Below are 15,138 nucleotides of genomic sequence, written 5' to 3' on the forward strand. Positions count from 1 at the left end.
CCCGCCCCTGTGAGAGAAGGCGGGGGCCGCCAGCCCTCAGCTTGGGAAGGGGCTGGCGCTTGGGCGGGAATGGACCAATGAGAGAGCAATTTCCGGCCATTCTCATCCAATAGTCAACTTCTCGTGGGCTTTGGGCGGAGGCGAGCAGATGACGAAAGCTGAGCGCCATGTTTGATTTTGGCAAGACGGACGGGCCTGCACAGTGCCCTCATGCAAAATGGCTGCTGACAGCGGTCACGTGGGAGGTAGTCCCTCGTGGCGGGGGCGTTGCTAAGGGGGACAGCCAGCAGCGGGCATAAGCGTCTGGAGGGGGATGAAGCTTTGGAGGGCAGAGGGACGGCGAAAGCGTCGGGCCGCCCCGCCCCGTGGTGCGAAGCCCCGCCCCCGTAGCTCGCGGCCATGCCGTTTCGGCCGGTGGGCGGGGCCTTCGCTTCCTCACTGCCGGGGCCGGGGCCGGGGCGAGCCGAGCCGTTGGGCCCCGCCCGCGGGGTGTCCCTGACCTCCTGGAAGCCCCCCGCCGCCCGCAGCATGCACGGCGCGCTCGCCATACCCGAGGAGGTCTGCAGCCTCCTGGCAGGTAAGGCCGGCCGCCGGCAGGGAGGGAAGGAGGGAGGGCTTCCCGAGGGGCGGGCGGGGAGCAGGGCGGAGGGGAGGCCGCGGGGGGCGGGCCGGCGGGGGGTGTGACGGGCCGGGGTAGCCGGGGCAGCCGGGGCTTGAGGGGGGACCAGCCCCTTGAGCTGAGGGCTCCTCCGCGGGCCCTGGACGCTCGCTTCCACTTCGTGGGTTCCTCCCCTCGCCGATTCATCTCCCGCGGTTCCTTCCTCCTCCTGTGCCCCGGCGGCGGCCCTCCATCGTGGTGCTGCCGTTCCCTTCCCCGCGGCTGCTCGGCGCACCCGAAATGAGGAAGGAGAGACGTCTGGCTCCCGCTCCCGGCCTGGCCGTCGTGCTGCGGCTGAGCGCTCGCAGCCCCCATCCGCCTCCGGGAAGGGGCGAGGGCGAGCTGTTTGGGACAGCTGCAGAGCGACACAGGGGGCGTGGAAGTCCCCTGCTGACACGCGTGTGTGGAAAGAACCGGCCGTCAGGCGGGCCCCTGGCCCCGTTTCTGACCCCGTTTCTGACCCCTGCGTCGGTTAATCACTGATCAGGTGAAAGTTTCTCCCCTTCAAGGTGCGTCAGTGGCCCGGCAGGTGCTGTCAGGGGTTACACCGTCCTTTTCTGGTGTCGCTCCGCTGTTTCCCCCAGTTAACTGAAAAAAAGCCCCACCAAAAAATTGCCTGCTTCAACATCTGGGGCCAATTTCATCGAGATGTATTAAGATGTTACTGAATTGCTGGCGTATTGTCATATCGGTCAAATACGTCTGACTGTGACTGTCCACATTCTTACAGATACGTTGGAGCCTAGGAACAGGATGATTTCTCACGGTGAAAAGTTATCAGCAATAGTGTTAGTAGAGACTTAAAAATACCAGCAAGTTTTTTTACGTTCAAGATTTATATTTCATTTTTCAAAACTTATTTTTTGCTGCCCATTAAAACAAATGGTGTATTTCCAGTTTGGGATTTATCTTTATGAAAAATTCATAAACGGCTTTGGTATCCTGAAACAATTTCAGTTTCAGTGTGAGTATCTTTCTTTTGAGAACTTCTGTTTCTGCCACAGGAACTTGTATAGCTCTAAGCCATTCAAATTACTTATGCTTTCCAAAATCTTCCCTCTGAAATGAAGTACTCGATTACATGGCTGTGCCCCTGCTAGAATCTAGTGTAGCTCATCACCTTTGAAGACTGTTCTTTTTTAAACACTTTGATTGTAAAAGTTAATGCTTGAAACATTGCTCTTACAGTCAGTCTTCTCCTCTTTAAAGCACTTCTGCCAACTGTTCTAAGTATTTTCCTAACTACTGTTTGTAAGTACATTATTTGCAGCTCTACCATCTGTAGTAAAACCTGCATGAAAGGCCACTTCTGGTGGAGGAAAGCTTCTGATGATTTCTTCTCATGGCATAGATTCTTAATGATTAAAAAAATATATATATTAAAAAAGTTAGCCTTAGCCTTTCTAAACCTTGGTAGTTCCTGTTGTATTACTGTATTCTGGACCTTGTGATCACATGTATTTTGTGTGTGTTTGTTTTGGAGCTGTTTTCACTCTGTGAAGCGGATCGTGAAACTCTTCAATATTTTAAGTACTTTTAGGATATTTTCAGGGGCAGGGTGTGATGCAGATGTGATCAGTCCAGTCTGTGATTTGTTTTTTGTCATGGTGCCTCATTTATGCCACTTGTCTTTCTCCCCATCTTTATCCAGTCTCCCATGGAAAGAGTAATACAAAGGTTTGTATTTTGAAGTGAAACAGAGAACACCTATTTTCCTTCAAGGAAAATTCTTTCAGAGTCATTATGATCATGGCCTAAGTTATATACAGGTGTCTAGTGTTTGTACAGTGTGTACAGCTTCATCTTTTCTGGAAGAAAATTAGATAATTTCTTTAGTGCTGTCTATAAAACTGAAGTTAAGAGGAGAATGGAATGGTTTACCAATGATCTTTCAATCTTTGATCTATTATTACAGTAGTGTAAATGCTACATAATATGTCTCTACAACTGTAACGGTAATATTTTCAACTTAATTTGGATTCACATGCCATTTTGGTTTGGGACTCAATGCAAAATGAGCTTACCACTTGTTAATTTTCTGACATCGTAATTATGGAGTAAGCAGAAATCTAGCAGGGTGGAGGTGGGGTAGTGACGAACAACTAACAGTTTGTAACTTTTAAGTCTTACTTGTGGAATTATCAAGGGAAACAAATGTAAGGATAATTATGGTTATACAATGTAAAAATTCAATAACCAAATTCCTTTTTCTAAAAATATGGCAACCCTTTTTACAGTTTGTGTCTGTTAACCTCTCCTTCCCTTTTTTTTCCTTAATGTTACCAGTCAAATGCAAGTCAGAAACTAGAGCAGTTCAGATTGTCTAAGCAGTTATTTCACTGATATGTTTAGGTTCTGGTAATCTTAATTACATAGTCTGTTGCTTCTCTTTGCTCAAACTACTCATGTAGTGAAGATGTATGGTAATGGAGGAAGGAAGGGAGTCCTGTAATATCTTTACTACTCATTAAGCAGCCCTTACATAATATAAAGACTGCAGTGAGTAGCTAGTTATTAATTTCTGCATGCTTTTCTTTGAGGGTGTTTCTTAATGTATTATTTTAATGGCTCACAAGCATTGATTCAGCACCTCTTTGAGATGAGGGAATATTGTTTTCCCATCGGTAAAATTAGTGTAATAAACAAGATGTGATCTAGGGTCGCAGAAAATAATCAATGGTGGAACAGAATTAGAATTCAAATTCACCTGTCTCCATGCTGTGCTGGTTGTTCTGGAAAATAATGTGAGTTGGATGTCTATATTCAGTGGCCATTATGAGTGCTGGGCACTTTGTCATATTGGGTTCTCTCATGCAGTTAATGTCTAGCAACAAGTACCTTTTTTTAGCCTGATATTCACATAGCAGTGAGGCAGTGATGTACAAAAATCTCATAAATATTGTGTTCTTTGTCCTCTCCTTGGTAGTCTTGCCTACTGTTTCCAACTTCTGCAACAACTGGAGAAGCGATCATATGGATTTCCTTATCCCTGCTTAGCCTTGATTGATTGTTGGAGTACCGTCCACCCACTATGCTGAACAAGTAAGGGTCCTACTGGAAATCATGCTAAGTGCTCCTGTAGTTAAACATGGTGATAATGGGAATAAACACACCAGGGGATGAATTAAAGACGCACAGGAAACTTTTTGACTTGTGAGTGCTTTACTTTGAACCTAAACAATATTATATCTTTAACGCAAAAACAAATTCTGTCACACATGCTGGCAGGGTCATTATAGTTGCATGTCAGTGGCGCTGAAATGTTCCAGGCAGCAGCACAGCTTGAGCTCAGGGCTAACAGCATTAGCTGGAAACAGGAGGAAGCCGTTTTTGTAAAGTTGAGGGGGAAAGGTCAGTGTGGCAATGGGCTTATTGCAGAAGATTGTTGGGATTTCACAAGCCCATCCTCTGACTTATTCAAGTGGTGGAAGGGAAACACTGGAGGCAGAACCCGGGTCCTCTGGTCATGAGCTGAACTTCTGGTGTGAGGAGAAAATCAGTTTGTTGCTCTCTTGTCTCCCTCTTTATAACTGGAGCTGTGTGGTAGTGTATGTAACTTCTTCATTCCCTACCTGTGTCTCTGCACCTTCTAGATGATGCTTGAGATTTTGGAATTTAGTGAAGGAAGCCCAGCCTCAATGAGTCTTTTCTTCTTTTGAAAAGGTATCCTCTGTTGTGTTTATATGTTTAGGATCTTGTGGGTGTTTGACAAAGTGGGATGTTACTTTTTTTTCCCCCCTGCTGTCAAATTATTATTGGTTACATAGATTGTTGGAGGCCTGCTCATTTTTTTTCCCCTTACTCATTGATGTCAGCTCTAAATTTTGGCTTGTCCATAGCTGAGAAGGATTTTGGAGGCTGCTTCTTCCCCAAAGACATATTATTTCTCCTGTAATGTAAATCAGACTGGTTGCTTTGGTCATCTTGATTGGAAAAAAAGATTCTTGAGTTTTTTCAGTAATGGAGATTTAGTTGGAGTTAAGCATTCTTTATTTTTAAAAAGTTTTTGATGGTGTCATGATCATTAGATATATGTATTGTTTATATCTTTTCCCTCTTATCTTCATGACACCTGTGACTGCAGTAAGGGTCCTGTGCTTTTTTGAAATTTGGTTTTCCTTTTACACTTTGTGGTACTTCTAGTTTGAATCTTCTGTATTCATATTTTAAAAGTTACAAATACTTCTGCTTTCTCTGTTTCATATGGAACCTTATATCCAGTCCCAATATCCACTTTCCTTGTTCTACTAAACAAAACCCCAAAACTAAACAGAAACCAATGTTCTTGCCTTAGAGACCATTTCCACCCAGATATTATTGTTTGTTTAAATGCTTAGTCATATTGTCCAAATTTGTTTTTTTTAAATGTGATTCCTCTGGTTTTTTCTTTAAATTAATATTGTTTACCCACTTGTTTAGTTGCATCCTGGAAGTAGCATGCAGAAGAGGGCAAGGCAAGAAAACAACAAGATGGTGGATCCTGTATATGAGTTTAATTTTGCTTACCTTTTATTTTTGGGAACTACAGTAGTTATATTTACCCCTGATGCCCAGAAAATGAACTGTCCTTTTTTGACCTCCTTGTCAGCTGTTGCTTGACTTGCTCCTTACATTGCTATCATAGGAAAAGCCACCTAGGTACAATGTGGCTCTTCTTCGTTGGCTGGTTCAATTTTAAAAGGATACTGTTGTTTAAAACTTTGCTCTTTGTTTTAAAGTATCATTTTCATGTTTCCAAGGCTTTAATGAATGCTGATTTTTTTTAATTTGCTGAAGAATCCATCTTTACAAGATAAACCAAGGCGATTGTGTTCGGCATCTTCTAAGTAGACATGTATTTACAGCTTTGGTAATATATATGTATTTCAATAGTAATGGAATAAGAAGAGAAACAGTGAGGTGAAAAAATGCACAGAGGCATTCCTGGTAAGAAATAACCTCCAGTGATTTGAAACATAGTTCAATTGTCTCTGCCATAAATTTGAGAATAAGTGTCATATATGGGTGATAAAAATGGCATAGGCTATTTTTTATATACTCATTATTCACTTAGTTTGTCTTTTTCAATTAACACGGAGTCTATCTTTCTCATCTGACTGGGTTTACGTTTCTTTCATAATCATATGTCAACAAACCACAATAGATGCAGCATAATGTGGCATACAGTGTAAATCTTTAGGTTAATCCTTAACATATTTTATTATAGTTCATTGGGAATCAGTTTGTAACTTGATCGTGATTTGTACTGGTGTGTTTTTTTTCATGATATGCTTAATATGTTACAGCTTCATCTTTTCTCACCTCTTTAATGTTGAGAGAGGGTGCTCAACTACTCAGCCAATAAGATTAGCTATATCTAGTCCTGGTTATAATTTTTCTTCTTCAACTTCTAAAAGAGATGTCTTATCTGTTTACTTCATTTGAGGAGTCTTAGCAGTTTGGGTGTACTTCTTTCTAAATGACTAATGAAACTCAGTGTTTTTCACGATACTAGCTTTGTATGAGGCAACACAGCACGATAGCCTTGCTTTTGGGGATTTAAGGCACAGCAGTTTCTAAAGGCAGCACTTTCCAGGACTTTGTGCTAAGAGGAATGCTCACCTACTTGTTAGGCTGGATCAATGTGATAATTTTAGTCATCTTGGAGTGTCAGTCACTTTCACTTTACATTGTGTGTACTGTTTCTGTATAAGTACATATATATTTTTAAAAGACAGGTTAGCAAACTGTGGAGAGAGACTTCTAAATATAGCTGGGAAGGAAGGGGGAGACCAGAAGGAAAATCCTCAAATATTTATTGATTCAAGAGGACAGCCAGTCACAGATATTGCTTGATAATTTGTCTTTAGATGTGTTCCCTATTAATGAATTGCACAAAAACTTTGAAATCAAATTAATTAATTGCTTTCTAATGCCAGCCTATGTAAAGCTGAAAGATACATGGCAGTCTGTTTAATGTCGTTCACCTTTGGACAGTGTGTGTGCACAAATGTGTCTAGCTTGCAGCTACCTTCCAAAATTCTCTGGCCTGCCTTCCCAAATTCTCTGGCTTGCAGCCAGCTTCTGGCTCTTTGCGGGCCTTGAGATGGAGGAGGGAGATGGGAGAAGGCTGGTGGCTGGTGGAATTGTTCTGCTGACTTGCCATTCCCTTCTTGTGTGACTGGCAGCGCATCCGCCAGGTGACCCCGTGCGAGTGTCCCTTGTCATATGACGGATGCGTGTCCAGCCCCGAAACAGGACCCTGCATTCTCCTCGGGTCACGGACAGGGAGCCGCGTGCGTGCTCTGCCATGTGAGTGGAAACACACCAATCTCATTGCCGGTTTATAATTGTTTTCTGTCATTTGAATGGCATGAACTCATGAGGTGATGAAGTGGCGGCTAACTTTTTGGTAATGTGGTAGACAACATTTTGGTTATCTGCTGGAGGAGGGTAGAAAGGAGGACCCAGGGCACAGCCTTTGAGTGCCTCTGTGAGAGTCCACTTGGCCCACCCTGACACAAAAATGAGGGAGTTGTGTCCTAAGTATGTTTGTTTATTGTGTGACTTGTGATCATAATATTAAGCCCTATAAACAACAAAAGTGCTATGATTTGTTATGATTAGCACTCTTGAATGCAGCACTTGCTTTGGGCTGAAAATTTACAACATTTTTGAAAAAGCCCATCTGCATAGTTTCAGCCTTCATTAAAGCAAATAGCCCCAAAGACTTAAAATGATGAAAAACTTGCAGTGTTGTCTTTTTATAGTCATGGAAGTAAGGAGAACCGCACAATGTGTTACCAATGAAAAGCAAAGTAAATAACTCTTTTTCCTTGTAAAAGGAATGTAGATGACAATGAAATTAAAATGGCTTTTCAGCTTTTGACTGTTTTATGAAATGGCAACTAAACTTTGAACTGAATGAGCCAGTTGAAGTGGACAGAGCTAGACTGTAGTGTGGCCTCCCTTTTCTGTCAGTTTGTAACCTGTATTGACAGCAATTTGTGAGTGGATCGTATCCATCTGATCTTTCAGTTCAGCAGCTATTGTTCATTTCTGGAGGCAACTAACTTCTCTGGGGCATGGTTTGGACAAAGTTAAAATCATGAGCTTTAAGAAACAGAGCGACAAATATGGGTCTTCAAGCTATCGGGCAGTCTAACACACAAGCTTAAAAAAAGTTAAGAGGTTTTGAATAGATTTCCAAAGTTTATTTCTTTTTGAAATTTTAGTGTTTTCAGTGGAAATAGCTGAGTCTCTGCAATGTGTGATTAGTAATAAATAGCTGCTCAGTTTGTTAGAACAAAAAATTTATGGAAACAGGTAACTTTGTTGTGTAGTGATTAGTAAAAGTGCTTTTAAATCAGAAATCTGTTCAAAGGTGTTTTCTTTTTGGAGTTTATCTTTTACTACTTTTTAAATGCCTCAATGGCCAACTGCTACTGAAGCGTGAAAGAAACGCATCTATGCTCAAGACTAGTGGCTTACACTTTCCTTTTCTGTATACCATTGAACTGGCAGAGGAGAGATTGAGTTTTGGATAATCCTGGAGAAGGAAGAGCAAGTAAACTACTAGAATAGTGTTGAGGAATTTTGCTGCGTCTGCCTGAAGTTCACTGTGTGAGACTTGCATCTGTCATACTGAAGTCCTGGTTCTGTTCTTATTCTATGGTAAATCACTTTGTTCACACAATTTCTCTGACATTCCTCATTCCCTTATGTTAAGCCAGTGATGAAACTCTTAACAGCAGGGATTGCTTCTTCCATATTCTTCCACAGTGTGGAAATACAGGTAGTGAAGAGATTATCCTACTTCAGATAACTTTCTTGCTTCTTGTCCAGAGGAGTTTAGTATAAGTTACTAATCTCATGTGCATCTGGCGCATCCTGAATGGATTTACAATGTTAGATCAGAAGGTGGCTTGAGCAAGATACATAACATTCTGTGTGAGTAGATAAGAAAATCTATGATACAGTAATGTGTAATCTTCCAAGTATATTGCCGCTTTAGCATCCTGTTGAAGATCATGTGTGTATCAGGTCTGTCTTTGTGTTTTGGCATTGTGATGAATCAAGCTGTATGCTTTCTCTGGACATATGGAATACTGTTACTTCCATGATGAGTGCAGTGCATTCTGTTTGTGGCTACCTAAGCTCACAGAACTTGTTTTACAATCTCACAGGAGACGGAAGCCATCCCAGGGATGTATTCTCTGAAACTGCTGCTGCTGTTTAGAAACAACAAACTCACCAGGAGCTTGTGCGTGGTCGCTCTCTTTCTGTTTCTCTCCTTTCGCCCCTTTTCCATCTCATTACTTACTTTTACTGAGAAGACATTGAGCATGTACTTCAGCCCTGCACCTCCATGGTTGAAAATTCTGCATTATTTCTGCTTTTGAAGTCCAAACTTTTCCGGAAAAGAACAGATTGTGTCAACAGTGTAGTTAGTCCTCAAGTTTTTGTGTCTACGGTGTAGATTACAAGAAGTGGTAATTCTTTCTTCTGATAACACAATTAAGGGGTATGTCTGGAAAAGAAACCACGTTACCTCAACAGTTGTGTTTGAAAAAAGCTTTGAGAGTCAGTCAAAACCAGAGACAACCGAGTTCTCCGATTTTGAGCTTTTCCAAGAAGTAAAGAAGCTATTGAGTTTAAATGACAACTGCTGAGGGAAAGTTCTGATTAATTAGTGTCCAAAATTACTGTGCATGCATCACTCCTTATTTATAAATGTGACTAATTCCTCCAAGCTCTCACGTATTGCTGCCTGAGTAGACCTTTGGAGCTGCTATCTAATTTTTGAAATAAGTATGTGAAAGTATGAAGGAACAAATATTTAATCAGCATGTCCCTCCCAGAGTGAAAGGTTGGTCTGTACAGGAAAATCCTGTTGGGTTTCATTGAGGGGCAAAACTGTTGGTGGTTTTGTTTTTTGCCCTCAGTAGGAAAATTATGGGGTCTTCTGACCTGAGGGAGGTTTTGTGGATGGTCAATGTCTTGGGGTTGCATGGATCCTCATTTGCCCGCTTGATCGGAAATTACAATCGTTGGAATTTATGGAGATGTATAAATTTTCTCCGGGTTAGGACAAAATGTTTCCAGGGATGTTCGGTGTACAGCATAGAGGCTGTTGGGGGTGTGTCTGGAGGATTCATTAATACACATGTTAAGTGCCTTTCCTTCTATCCTTTTAAAGAAGGAATGCCATAGAGCTGAGTGTGGGTCCCTACCCTTCAGGACTACTTTGGAAAATACAGTGGGGAAGATTCTGTGTCTTATGGGAAGGGGGATCAATATCATTCTTTGGAACTCTAAAACACTTTACAAAATGAAGATTTTGCCACATTTTGTGACGACAGCAAGCCAATCTAAACATCTAAATAATGGTCTGGTAAATTATTTACTAAGAATGAAATCTTTGTAGTAGCTATGCTAGTGTTCTCAAAGAGTAACTTCTGACTTACTGTGTTTTCTTGCAGCCTGTAGTATAAAAGTGGGATATGCTGCTGTTGAACTTCTGTTTCCTAAAGAAAAAAGCAGTCAGTTAAGGCTTTCAGTTAGGAAATCTGCAGTAAATATTCATTTAATGTTATTTTAAAATGTAAACTTTTGCATGCAAACATGAGTGTTACTTACGTATGCTTTCCCTTATTCACTGAAGAGTTATTATCCATACAGCTGAGAAATTTGAGTTAACAGGCAGGGTTTTTTTGGTCATACTTCTATTTTTCAGTTTTCAGGCTGATGATGTGTTGACTGGTAACTATAAGAAACTTTTACAGTTAACTTTGGCAATTATTTTTGTTAACCAAGAAAACATACTACTGGAGGAGATAAACTCTCCCAAATTCTCAGTCACTGCATTTTTTTTATGTTATGAAATGGATATTTACTACATTACAAAGAACCGTGGTAGCTTTTATGGCATGCTTTGATTCTACATGACTATATAAATGTGTCTTTTGGAGAAGAGTAAAAAAATACAATGACGGTTAGGGCTTTAGTTTGTGATTCTACAAGTGCAGGTATACTTTAAGTATAAGCTTGGGCTTGACTCCTTCAGTATGGTTATTGTGTCTACCTGATTATTTGCAAGATTAAGGCTTTGGATATGAACTTTTAGTCAAGTAGGGAGTTCAGGGACAATGTGAGAACACTTGAAAATACTGTAACCAGTAAGTGACCTGTATTAGTAGCTGGGTGGGAGTTGCTGCTAAAATAATGAATTATTCAACCATTTTTGTAGCTTGAACTTCTGAAATAACATGGTAGTAATACATGCATAAAGGCTATTTCCATGTTTTAGCTTTATCCCTTACTTTAGGTGATGGAAAGTAATTGTTACAGTACTGCAATTTATTAGGACTTACGTGGCATAATTAAGTGAGCAAGAATCAAATGCCACCATAGGATTTGCTGTGCTAAGCATAAGTAGATCAGAGAACAAATGTATCCCATTTAGGATCTGAAATGTCTGTTAACGACACTGTGTATAGGCCTGAAAATAATTTTCTTAGTTTCTTCACAATAGTATCAGGACAAACCTATTACAGCTGTATTTATCTTTTTATTGAGGTGTACTTTTTTTTTTCTTCTTTATTTAGATGTTGACACATTTATTTCCCAAACGCTAAAAGGAGAAAATCTATCCAGAAAAGCAAAAGATAAAAGGGAAGTTCTTCTTAAGAAGATAAAAGACGTTAAGGCAAGGTAAGTGAGCTTCATGGCTTTGATATGTTGTAAAGTCACTTACTGATAACTTAAGTTTTTACAATCTTTTAATAAACGTTAACAATATCAATGATTAAAAAATCTGTGTAGGTCCTGATTTTTGTGAAATAATCTGCATGAGTTCAAGTATTTATATCTTTCTCGAAGCTGCTAGAATTTAGTAAGAAATGGGAACGTAAGGATTTGTCCCATGTGAATTGCTGTAATATTATGAATCCTGATTGCAAGCTGGTTGGGAAGAGTTTGCCTTCACCTCTGCTTTGATAAGATTCGTTAAAATACGAGAAATATAATGCATTGAGAATATGAATGAGCTTCCTGTTGCCATACTCTGGTGGTGTAAAGCAGCATAATTCAGTGCTGACTTTACTGTATATTCTGTTGTTCTGTCTGTAACAGAAAATTGAAACATAACTGGAAACTATTTCTAGATCATAAGTTTGTTTCAGCAGTGTTAAAATAGTGAAGTACTGTGACAGACCAAGTAGAGGACTGTTTTTTGTTTTTTTTTTTTTAATATCAGGTATGATTTGAGACTCTGTTCTATTGCGTTTTAATTTCAGTCAAACAATTCAGCTAAAGAGATTTGGCTGTAGCCTTATTTGTGCTACACAATTTTCATTGCAAAATCTCTTTTCTTACAACTCTAATCAACTAGGATATAATCTGGTACTTGCTGGTTTTTTTCCCATTGTTGTTTTCAAAGTGTTTTTCTACTGATTACTCCGTTGGATATCTCCTAACCTTTACTTTGATGACATGCTCCTGCCTCTGTGGCAACTTGTTTACAATTTCAAAGAGAGCACAATCATCTGGCGAAGGCATCATTCTTTGTATCACACCAAGTGTGGGAAGACAGGAGATGTGTTCCAAAATCTTGTAATTGAAGATTTGTGTGCCTTTGATTTAGGCTGTAAATGCTTAGGGAACTACTTTTCCCTGTGTGTGTGTTTTGTGTTTTGTTTGTTTTGTGTGGCTTTTTGTGGTGTGTTGTTTTTTTTTTTTTTTTTTTTTTTTTTTTTTTTTTAAAGGAACCAGGATTTTCTCTATCTTTTTTTGTGCTTTACCTTCTGTGTTATTGAGCTAACTGGGACCGTACAGATGATTTGCAGATACAGCACTACTGACTTTTTACTTCAGTCTTATGAGTCAACTATGGTTGTTTTGGATGGTGAAATACCAAAGGAGGGAACCTGCAGTTATGAGCACAGTTGACACTAAATCCTTTGCTATTCACTTACATGACTCCATGATTTCACGTCTTATTTTAATTTCTAATTCCTTCTTCATCTCCTGTAATACTATTCATGGTTAACAGTGTTGTGCTTTTCATGCAGGCTACAAAATATATGCACTTTGTAGTCATCTTTGATTTTCACATCCCGCATATCGGGCTGTACCTATTAGTGCTACTTACTATGCAGGATTTCTTAGAGCTGGCCTTTTATCACTGTTTGCATTTCTCAGTTTCTTATTCCTAGACCCTTCCTTTCTCTCCTGGTCATTACTTGCAAACATCTCCTTACTGACTAGCCTGATACACACACTTACTGCTTGTTGTCGATAAAGATGGTCTTGGCAGCTACATTTTATTTGCCAGTCATTTCTGGTAAAATTATCTTCTTTTCACATAAACTCCAGTCCATGCATGCTTCTTGAGATGCCATTTAAATATCTCTGTCCGATTACTTATCTTTACACACGAAACTGTATCCTAGGATTGTTTCTGAAATACCGAGATTTAGCTCTGAAAAAACAGTACTTTTTTCCTTTGGGATGATAGAGTTGGTTTTGGTTTTGAGGTTTTTTTAGGCATTAAATAAGTTGAGATCATCTTATTTGAAAACTTTTTTTTTTTTTAAATTTAGGCATGCATTAACTTTTTAATTTCTGATTATTAATACTTTTTCATTTTGATTTGATAATTTATTGCAACTAAAACTGCTATTTGTGGAATTTTTCCTGCTGACCTACTGTGTTATTTTTAAAGTATGCTTAGTGGCTTTTACTTGCGCACAAAACTTTTTGAAATATATTAACATTTAGAAGGTTTACTAAAAATAGAGGTGCTTTTGTATGTTTATACCTCAAAATATCCGAGTAGATGTATATTGCTAGAAAAGGCTGCTCTATCTGAGTTTGGTTTTGCTCAAGTCTTCTTTGAAATGACTGGGCGTTCTCTCAATTGCAAAGACAAAAGAAAAACTGAGTAAATATTTTAGCCGAAAATCAAGCCTTAAAAAATTACTAAGGAAAACTTGCGGCACTAAGTTTCGGCTACAAAACTTGCTGAAAACTTGTCGTTCTAGTACTGCGGATTTGCAAGGGTGCATTGCTTTATGTTGTTTCTTCTTCTTTCTGCAGTTACCTTCAAGAATTCCAGGATAAAGGTAAGTCTCGTGCATTTCCCCCCCCCCCCCCCCTTTCCCTTTTTCCCTTCCCCGTGGAGTGTTTTCTCCCCCTGACAGGCTCTCGGGTGGGTAAGCCGGGGGCAGGCGGTGGGTGCTGGGCTGTGCCCGGCTCGCCTGCCGAGGCCGAGGGGGCTGGCTCCCCCTGCTGAGGACAGCAGGAAAGAGCTTGCTGGCTGCACGGTTCTCCCTGCAGCTGGGTCCGGTTTCCCTTAGTAAATACATCTCAGACTGCTTACGGACGAAAAGGTTGGTTTAGAAATGAGGGCTCAGAATTTAATGTAAGTGGAGCTTGTTATGTCTGGCTTAATTAGCAATAGCCTAGCATTGCGAAAGACATGTGTTGCAGGTTTTTCTTTTTTTGTTTTTTCAGAGGAAGTGTATGCAAAGCAGCCTGCTTAGGAGATTAAAATTTTAATAGGGAAAACTTATTTCAGCCTTTTTCTCGTAACATTGCAAAAGTCTTCAATTCCATAGTGATGTTTCTTTAACCTTTTAATAAGATCATCTAGTGGCAATATGGTGTTGGCTTTCGATCCACGCTGAATGAATGTTTTCATAGTGCAGTGGCAGCTAGACCTTTAGTTGGAAAGGAGACAATTTAGTGTGTGAGTAACGAAAACTGAAGTGTGGGTTATCTATTGTCTTCTAGTGGAGTTAAAACAAAGCTGCAGAGTTCAGTTTAGAGAAGACCGAGGAGTGTTCTGTTCTGTAACTAAACCTGGAAGGGCTCTTATTTCCATGATGCTAATTCTTGAGGTCATGACCTATAGCCTGTGGTTGCTGGTATGAGGGTCACAATGTGAGGTCAAAAAAGCCTACGCAAAGCTTCACTTTTTGCAGTGGTTGAAGAACTGTCTGTTTCTGGACAAGGAGGTTCAAATGTGTAGGCTTCCTGATAAAGTGCAAATATGTAAATCGTATTAGGCTAGGTAAGTAATGTTATAACAAGGCACAACAAGTTCATACATTTCTTATCCCTGTTTAAATCAAGTTATGTAGCCATAACAGTTCAACTGAAAGAGAAAATACAACTTGAAACTTCCCAAAGATTGCCAAGGTTCTGTAAACTCCAACTGTGTGATTATTTTAAAACAATTTCTAAATAATTTGCTATTTTTTTTATATTGCACCTCAGCACCCTTGCTGAAGCTAAAATGTAGTTTCCCTCCTCTCCTCACTGTCCAGCAGAACTAAAGGTGGAAAAGTCAACTGTTATTTTATTAAGAAAATGACTAACATGAAATTAGGTGGGATGGTTGTTTCATTGCAAATGCATCTGACTTTCTGGAGAGACTGTTTTTGACGATTTAATAACTTTCTGAGGCTATGACACTCTAATAAACATGAGAGTTGTCT

The 15,138-nt window shown here is 40.1% G+C and overlaps 1 protein-coding gene across 1 annotated transcript in view; it reads left to right on the plus strand.

Annotated features, from left to right (window-relative positions):
- Positions 1-528: 528 nt before the first annotated feature.
- Positions 529-15,138, plus strand: part of SKAP2 (src kinase associated phosphoprotein 2) — a gene marked incomplete at its 5' end in the record, with an annotated part of 120,380 nt that continues 105,770 nt past the window's right edge. Inside the window, 3 exons of the mRNA XM_082015387.1 lie at positions 529-577; positions 11,245-11,350; positions 13,736-13,761. Coding sequence (XP_081871513.1) covers positions 529-577; positions 11,245-11,350; positions 13,736-13,761 — 181 coding nt within the window. The remainder of the gene's footprint in view (positions 578-11,244; positions 11,351-13,735; positions 13,762-15,138) is intronic.

The sequence above is a fragment of the Phaethon aethereus genome (genome assembly GCF_964289735.1).
Source record: "Phaethon aethereus genome assembly, chromosome: 2".
Classification (NCBI taxonomy): domain Eukaryota; kingdom Metazoa; phylum Chordata; class Aves; order Phaethontiformes; family Phaethontidae; genus Phaethon; species Phaethon aethereus.